General features: G+C 31.6%; 1 protein-coding gene across 1 annotated transcript; it reads left to right on the top strand.

The window, feature by feature from the left end:
• The first annotated feature begins 1,805 nt into the window (after window positions 1-1,805).
• Window positions 1,806-9,740, top strand: LOC143909110 (uncharacterized). Its single transcript, XM_077427012.1, has 9 exons — window positions 1,806-1,811; window positions 2,088-2,542; window positions 2,625-2,760; window positions 2,929-3,063; window positions 3,147-3,257; window positions 8,829-9,037; window positions 9,248-9,326; window positions 9,395-9,529; window positions 9,627-9,740. Exons 1-9 carry the CDS (start codon window positions 1,806-1,808, stop codon window positions 9,738-9,740), a joined length of 1,380 nt encoding a protein of 459 aa, XP_077283138.1.
• The last annotated feature ends 26 nt before the right edge of the window (window positions 9,741-9,766 follow it).

Raw genomic sequence — 9,766 nt, 5'->3', positions numbered from 1 at the left:
CATACATAGTTCGTTTGTCAATTGTTCTTTTGTGTACACTATAATTTACCTGATTGGTCCGTGCATGAACATACTAGTATTTTCATGAACGAACAAAATGTACAGTTGGACTGTAACAAATACAAATAGGAACATATGTACATATTTTTTATATTAAAATATTATATAAGTTTAACTTGCATTTTAAGTCCGTATATTGTTTTTGAAAAAATACCATTCAAGAAGCAACCTTTGATATTACTTACATAAATAATTTAAATCGAAACAACCAACAACATACATATAGTAGTATTACAGAAGGGCTTATTACAATAATGAGAAAAAAAATCGACACAAAATATAATTTGCGGTTTATAAAATTTGCAATCATAACGAAGGGAAAAAAAGTTACAAAATTTTCTCACACACCACGGACGAAAGCGAGACTGTTGCGAAAGTTTCAATGTTTCGATTGATTCAATTAACTTGGTTTTTAATTAACAACGAGAGATGATAATTCGTGACGCGGTCGACAGCCGTTTCAGAAGCAAACACCTACTCCACTTAACGGTAGGATAAAAAAAAACACTGTGATTTACATGATGAAAGAGATCATACGGTCCAATATCAATTTTCACAGTTTGGTCCGATGGCCAATTAGATCGATCGATCAATTGCTCGCCCTCGAATAATTCTAGCGTCGTCTTGCACAACCGATCGATGCATCATCTCTTCTAACCTGTGTAAGATCACTATCCTTGATTTGGTGTTGAGGTGTACGTACACACACTTAGCCCTCCTCTGCCTATTATTATTATTAGCTGTTTTATTGCAAAACGCTTAAAGAAATTTATAATGCGAAATGTGTTGTGCGCGTCCAAGATGCTCCCCCACCATCTTCAATATCGTCGAGTGGTTTCAATGGTAAAACGCTCTTGTTTCGAAACGCCCACGGTCTCATCTTTACTGCAACTATATAAACGTCGGATGATGATCTGGATCATTATCATTCACTCGCTGAATCCCAAGTGGTAATCACAGCAAGCACAGCACTGAATACGATCCTTATCACTAAGGGTTGATTCGTCCTCTTGTGCTCACAATCATATCATTGCATTGCATGAAAACTGATGTTCACTTTAACATCATCATGATTAGTTTCATATGTGATCCTTTCAAGATTTCATTTAATTTAAATATCTCAAATATACATTTGTAAAATTCATGAAGGAACATGCGATTTCATTCGAGATTTCAATTCTTTGTAAACGAGCTTTCAAACTGAATACAGTTGGATTTACTTAAATTTCACTTTTTTTGCCTTATTTTGTCACAATATATTTACATCATTTAAAGAATTTACTTAAATATATAAATCATACAATTTACATCATCCGTATAGCTCATTGTTTATGTCTATAACATAACGATATTCATTTAATTTCATTTGACTTAACTTTTCCTTGCAAGTTTCATTCTCGATACTAAAAAATTAACTATGCCTTAATTACACATTGAATTTTAAATCTTTCAACAAATTTAAAAGTCATTGCTTAGATTCATTTACATATATTCATAACATAATAGAAATTTATTTTGCATTAACATTTTGATTTCAATATCATATTTTTCAATATAATTTTATGCAAATCTTATAAGATTTGCTAATAAAAATTAGAAAATAATTCCCTAGATTCATATCAGCCCTAAAATATATTATAAACATTCAAATTTGATATCATTAAAATATGTTTCATTTTGTATAAAATTGTCCTTATATTTTCAGAACTAGCTTGTGGGAGTAAATTAAACGAAACTCATCCATAATGAAGGTTTGGGCTTTATATATTTTTTTAAAATTATTCCGACTCATTTTTAAATATTATATGTAAAAATATTCATTTAATACAAAACATGAAAATGTAAACACTACACAATGTAAAAAATGTAAACTTTTACTTAAAATTCATTAGAGAGCTTAACGAGTGGCTAGGATAAACCTATTCATAATTTTTTCAACTCTTTTCTTTAATTGAATAAAAATCGAGATTAAAATTTCTTAAAAACATTTAAAAAGAATAAAATTCATAATTTAATATTTATTTTAGTTCCTCGGATGTGCGTTGCTAGCGATATCTTGCGCTCTTCTTGTAAAAGCAGAACCGCCAGTAAATCGCTATTTACCACCGGGTCAACAAAGCCCACCTTCTCAAAACTACGGAGCTCCCCAAAAACCATCTTCCCAATACGGCGCCCCATCTTCCCAATACAGTGCTCCATCTTCCCAATACGGTGCCCCTAGCGCCCCATCTTCTCAATACGGTGCCCCTAGCGCCCCATCATCCCAATACGGTGCCCCAAGTGCCCCGTCTTCCCAATACGGTGCCCCAAGTGCCCCATCATCCCAATATGGTTCTCCCAATGCTCCCTCTTCCCAATACGGTGCCCCATCGTCTCAGTATGGCGCTCCTAATGCTCCATCTTCTCAATACGGCGCTCCCGGCGGCTCTTCCGACCACTCCTCATCTTCTCATAGTGGACAAACTCAAGCTGTCTTCTCTAGGTATTGTATCACATAGCCATACTTATTATTAAGACCAAATTTTGATATTTTTAAAACTACATATACGTATTTTGACTTGCAGCAGCAGACCTTCTCAAAACTACGCTGCTCCAAAGCCTTCCCAGAACTATGGCGCCCCTTCTCAAAACTATGGTGCCCCCTCCAACCAATATTTACCCGCCAACAAAGGCTACGGAGGCAATTCTGATGAAGATAATGTAAATTGACATTTTTTCATAATAAAATACATTTATATATATACCATATAAAAAAAAGAATATATACATACATACATATACCATCATTTAACTACATATATTGATAAGAAATTCAAACAGTGTTTACTTTGTGAAAGTTACATTTATAATTATATTTAATTTTATCAGGAACCCGCCAATTACAATTTTGAATATATGGTAAAAGACGAACAATCAGGTAACGATTTCGGACACAAAGAATCCAGACAAGGAGACAAAGCTGAAGGAGAATACTTCGTACTTCTTCCTGATGGCAGAAAACAGGTCAAGAATATATTATATAATAATATTTTTGTATATACAGATATTTAATGGGAATATTTATAATTCAATAAACGAAATTTCAGATCGTCAAATACGAAGCCGATGAACAAGGATACAGGCCTAAGATCTCCTACGAAGAAGTTGGAAACGGATACGGACGTGGTCCTGCTAACGGTGGATACTCATCCGGTCCAGCTGGTCCTTACTAAATCATACTGAAAAGCCTCCTCTTTGCGATACGATGAAAATTAGTCATGAATATTTTCTCTTTCTTATTCTTTTTAAACTTCTTATAAAAATGGACGTACTATCCATCGATGGTACATTTAATTTAAAATTATTATTATTTTATTTTGCTTTATTTTAATTTAAATTTCGATCTCTATTTTTCTTTTTGTATATTATATATACGCTTCCTTTGTATTAAATTTAGAGGCTTTATGATAAGACATTACTTGATAATGTCGTATGTATAAAAGTTGACGACATGGCCATTCTGATGAGGTTTAGAGAGTTCGATCGGTTTAGTATTTTATAAAGACCGATCAAATAATATATTTTTATTAAGTGCCACGCATACAATACGAGTATTGTATATGATAAATATGTATTGTGTACAAATTGTAATATTTATTTTAATATTTAAAACAAATAAATAAACTGTGTCGCCAATTGTGCGTCACATTAAATTGAACGAATCCCATTGTATTCTCATTGCAAAATCCCTTTTATTATTACTTTCCATGCACTTATGTAAGTTTTGCTTTTAATTTAGTCGAGGTAAAAGTTCGTGAAGAAAAACAGTTGCATTTGGATGCTGTTGTGTACCACAAAAGGCAATTGAAATTACAATGGAAAACCTCGTGCTGTAAAGTGTAATAAAGTAGTGTTGCGAAATAATTGACGTATGAAACAATTTTTTCGAACAAAATCACATATGAAACTAATCGATTTGATGAACACACAACGATTTAGCTTACACGAAATGTGGCGAAATTAGTGTGTTACACTTTTAAATCACACCAAAATTATATAATATATACATATATGTATATCAACGAGTTTACTATCAAGTTGAAGATTCCATTAAAACGAAAATATTTTGTAATTTTCAAAACGTAAAAAGTCTCCAGGAAGAGAGTAATACATATACAATATATCTCTCGTAATATGAAAACATTTAAAGTTATGTATTACATAACTTTAGGCAAACTTTGAATAATTACAAATTGAATACGATGCAATTTGTTCATTATATTGTTTTACAATAATTTATTTTGGATTTAAAATCTGGGTCAAATATTGTGCATAACCAGTTTATGCATTCGCTCTTCATTGATTACAAACTCTTCTTGAAAGAGTTATAGTCTACATATGTATATACATAATTGGCAGATTTAGATTGTTCGAAATCTGCCATAATTTTATAGATATATAGATCTGTTTTCAAGCTAAAAATAATTGATGGTTTTACCTTCGATCAAATTGCATAACCTATCGTAAAAAAATAAAAATGGTAACACTTGAAGAAGGCACAAACTTACTATATATGACGTGGTGGAAATTTATTATATCAATAAAATTTCAATCGAGAGTGATTTAGGTACTTATTGAATTAAATAAATTAGGTACTTATTGAATTAAATTAATTAAATGTGTATATGTATAAATTAAGAATAACATTTATTTGAAGATTAGGAATCACACTTGGAATTTAGGAGTATTTTATATTTTTTTACAAAACTACATTAGTAAGATATTTATTTTTTTGAAAGAGAAATGAAGTTCATGAAAGCGATTAATCATAAGAGCATTTAGTACGATATATTTATTTATTTATTACAATTAAGCTATAGTGACATTACAGGCATATATGTACATACATGAAAAAATACAAAAATAAAAATAATATATAAAAATGCAATAAAATGTAAACAAAAATATAGCATGAAAATAATGTAAAGTAAAGACCAAAAATAATAGAAAAAAAATGAAATAGGAGAATACATTTACAATCTCAAATTCAAGATCAGCATATTTTAGATTGAACAAATCCAAGTAAACGGAAATTTGGTTGAGGAGATTGATGCCCCGAGCAACAAGCGACAAAACCATCAAATTAGTATGCGCTTCAGGAGAAGATAAATTTTTTATAATTAAATATTTACATAATTAGTAAATAAAAATGCAATTAAGATGTACCTTCCATTAAAAATAATATAAAGCGCAATTTAAATTAAATGTAATTCGGAGCGTGGTGTATTTTTTACTAACATCTTCTTATTTCAGAATCGATTTTGTCGTGTAACAAAGTTTGGGTTCTTATCCGATCGTTTTCAAACTTTTCCATTTTGCTCGGTTTGGTCATCAATATAAGTTTAAATGACGTCCGCGATTACCATGGTGAAAAATAGTCGTAATAGACACGTTTGAAAATACTGCATCTTCGTTGACGATGACGTCTATCGTCCACACTATCCCATTTGTCCACACTGTTCTGGTCGTATTTTCCCTTTTCGCCTCCCTCTCGCTATGGCAGATTGAGCACTTTACCATACTCATGATCAAAGTTTATGGAGAGAATTGGTGATTTCTTAATTAGGTTTTTTAAATATTGTCTTATTTTATAAACAAAATATAGAAGAGTAATATAAAGCGCAATTTAAATAATAAAATTTAAATTAAATGTAATTCGGAGCGTATAATAATAGAAAATGGGATACGTCGCAACTTTGATTCCCAATCTTTGATCTCTAACGTAGTCGCAAAAAATAGCACTATACTGTTAAAAAGTAGTTGCAGCACTAAAAATATATTTCAAAATTTCCTCAAAGATTCCTAATTTTCTAACACAAAAAAAATCATACATACAAAGTAATTGATATAAACAAACTTCGAAATACATATTCAGCATTTCTCAACAATAGTCACAACGAGGAAGCGAACCTTCGGTAATAGTTTAAATAAGTTATTTAATCGTCAGATAATTGCGATCATCACGCAAAATCGCCATTTTCAATAAGTGCGCGTGCACCAGCCCATAGTGGATAAAATGGGTATAGCACACCCGACCCGTAAGAAAGCGATATTGGATTTCGTCACGATATTCCAATTACGCCGAGATGAGACTCAATACTCCAATAATAATTATTATTACGATATTTGTACATCAATCTATTTATTGCTAATTTGAACTTTGTTAACTTTTTGACTACGTGCATAGATTAAAATTAATCGCCGCACAATCGGCGAATGAAAATCTCGTTAACCGGAGCAATCAATCACGGCTAGTGCTCCAAACAAAGAAATGTTGTAAGTGCCGACCTCGAATTGAGACCTTTCGCTTTAGGTCTTCTTCCTAGTCGTTGTAGTTGTCTCTATTGATCCGTTTTGCCCGAGATAAATCGGTATTTTGGCCCTGAATTAGGTACTCTTTGAATTGAAAACCGGGTTCAAAGTTGAGAGCGCATAAAGATATGTTCCTGGAATCGATTTTAAAATGTATCAACATTAGAAAGTCTGACAGGATTTTAGACGACATGTTACATATTAATATGTAAAAAAATAATAGATATTTTTTTTCGGCAAAGTGATGATCATTTTAATTTGCAGATTATGTATTTTATTAATAAGCTATTTATACATACATATGTACATACATACATAAATGAGAGGAAATGGGTGACTGAAATTAGAAAAATGTGTGGCATGAGATGGATGAGAGTCAAAACAGAAGCGAATGGAAGCGTGTTGAAGTTGCCGTCATCCAGAAGTGGATGGCAAATGACTGTAAATGATGATGATATATATGTATATGGATATGTTTTGTCATATACCGCGATATAGGCGAAGTGACCAGCGTTGCTCGGGCGGGTGAAAGTTTTCAGATCATTTTGTAATATACAGCCATACAAACAATATTATAATAAATATTTATTTTTCTTTTTACATACATCTACATATATATGAGCCGTTACATTTGAAAGTGGCATAAATTCTTCATTTCGAGAAATATTTCGCAAAACATTAAATATTATATTTATAATGTTTTGCGTTTCAAAATATTTAAAATACTGGTGGCTTGTTATATGTTTTTTTCTGCTTCTCCGAGAATCTGGACATATCGAATTAAAAGAAGTGATAAAAATTTGTGAATTAATTCAAAAAGAAATAGTGTTTTTGGAACTGAAAATTGGACTTCCGCCACATTCAAATACGATGGTTTATATGTATGTTGTGTTATTCATGTATTATTTAACATTTAAAATAACCATCGATTTCATATTGGTTTGAAGAATTGCATTCTTATATCCATGAATAAGCAAGTATAATATTATCCTTCGAACCAATTATAAAAAGCATGATTTTTAAGACTAATAAATCATGATACGTATTCGATATAAATTTCTAATGTTATTATCAATTTTCGTATGCGATAAATCAAATTTGGACAACTATCTTAATACAAATTAAATTTTTATTTATGCATCCGCCAGTATGTAATTGTTGTGGTGATAAAACATCCTCAAACGCTAATTCGATTCTATCTGCGGTATTATTATTCGTAACGAGAACAAAACGAGATATTCACGCTGATTTATCTGCCAATACAATGTAACATACATTTTCTTCAAATATCACGATTTTATTTCTTCGAACACAGTGGCTCGATCGGGCCAATTTCGAAATTCGCCATAAAGCAGATTTACGATAAATACCATAAATTTCTCGATTCCATATTTTGGACATGTAGCACACAATGGCCGATATTAAATCAACATCGAAATGAGAAAAAGATCGATTTATTTTCGAGTACCTAAAGAAGTTCACTGGGCGGATCGCGTGCCACTATTGCGTTAGTTTTCTTACTCCACATTACGTCATACAATAAAGGTACTTATTATTATGGTTTATTTGTTGCATTTTACTCTCACTTATCATATGTGCACTTTTAAATTTAATCTTTGATATTTCAAGGATTAAAACCAAAGAATATTTAACTCGTACTCTATCAAGTATGATGACTACTTTACATTACTTTATTAAGAAGTCTATGTATCAATGATTGTTACCGTCTAATTGATAAATTAAGATATGTATCGTGACAAAATAATCCTCAAGGATATCGAGGACATTTATATAGTAAATATTAGTATAAATTAACATCTCTAAAGATCGACGTTGAAAGCTTTGTGCTCAGAATCATACTAGCGCGCTTCAACGACTGCGATAGACAATTTATACAGGCACATATTATAGCTTTGTCTCTCTCTTGCTAACACCTTGTCTGTGGCCAAGCCCATTGCAAAATTTTATACGTATAGTTTTTTCATCTGTATTATTATATTTCGCGAGGAAAACGACCGGCGAGCCGTTCATAACGCGCCGTTAAAAAGTGCTCTCGTTTCGAAACCGACCATCTTCGGCGAGAGTATATAAGATGGCCGATTGATACAAATTTGCATCATTTAATTTTCGCTTCTTCAGTGGTAAACACATCCGCTTAAAACTTACAATATACACTCCCAACAATACCATACACTCACATACAAATTATATAACTTGCACTTATTAGTACATTGTTGTACTTATTGTTCTATTTTTTTTTAAATGTATTTTTTTTATCTAACATTAATAATTTTATTTTTTAGTTTGAAGACTGATCATACGGAAAATATCAAAAATGAAGGTAGAATTTTTATAACATTATTTAGTAATTATTTCCCAAAAAATTTTACCACTGTATATTTATTGTTATATTTCAGTTCTGTATCGGATTGGCCGCACTGGCTCTGGTTTTGGCCGTTTCAGCTGAACCTCCCGTAGGAAATTATCTTCCTCCAGGACAAGGAAGCTTTGCAGCTCCATCTCAAAACTATGGAGCACCCCAAAAGCTCTCCTCTCAATATGGTGCCCCATCAGGACAATACAGCGCTCCTTCATCTCAATATGGCGCACCTAATGGTGGATACAAGTTAGTACATTAAATAGAAGCCAATTACGAGTAATTATATATATATATATATATATATATATATATATATATATATATATATATATATATATATATATATATATATATATATATATATATATATATATAGATAAAAAATACTAGTAAAAATATTCGCTAAAAGATTATTGTCGATAATTTGAAAACACTAAAAAACCATTTTTTTTTTAGCAGCAAGCCTTCTCAAAACTATGGCGCTCCATCTCAAAGCTATGGAGTTCCCAATGGAGGATATGGTGATGAACAAAACGTATGTCATATTAACTTCAATTCTTCATACACATTAGACATTTTATAATAAATTTTATTTAATTAAAGGAGCCCGCCAATTACAATTTCGAATATATGGTAAAAGACGATCACTATGGTACCGATTTCGGACATAAAGAATCGAGACAAGGAGATACAGCTCATGGAGAATACTACGTACTCCTTCCCGATGGCAGAAAACAGGTATTTAATTTTTCCAAAATTATTGCCATCTTTTGAAAAATTTTCATACTATAAACATTTTCCATTTTCTATAATGTAAAAAATGTATATATTTCAGATCGTAAGGTACGAAGCTGATGAGAAAGGTTACAGGCCAATGATCACCTACGAGCATGTCGGAGGAGGATACGGAAGTGGACCTGCTGGATATGCCGGAAACGGAGGATACTAGAACGCAAAATAGCTCGAATCCAACGA

The sequence above is a fragment of the Arctopsyche grandis genome, chromosome 3, assembly GCF_051622035.1.
Source record: "Arctopsyche grandis isolate Sample6627 chromosome 3, ASM5162203v2, whole genome shotgun sequence".
Classification (NCBI taxonomy): domain Eukaryota; kingdom Metazoa; phylum Arthropoda; class Insecta; order Trichoptera; family Hydropsychidae; genus Arctopsyche; species Arctopsyche grandis.
The sequence above is the reverse complement of the archived record's forward strand: the minus strand, read 5'-3'. Positions and strand labels throughout refer to the sequence as shown.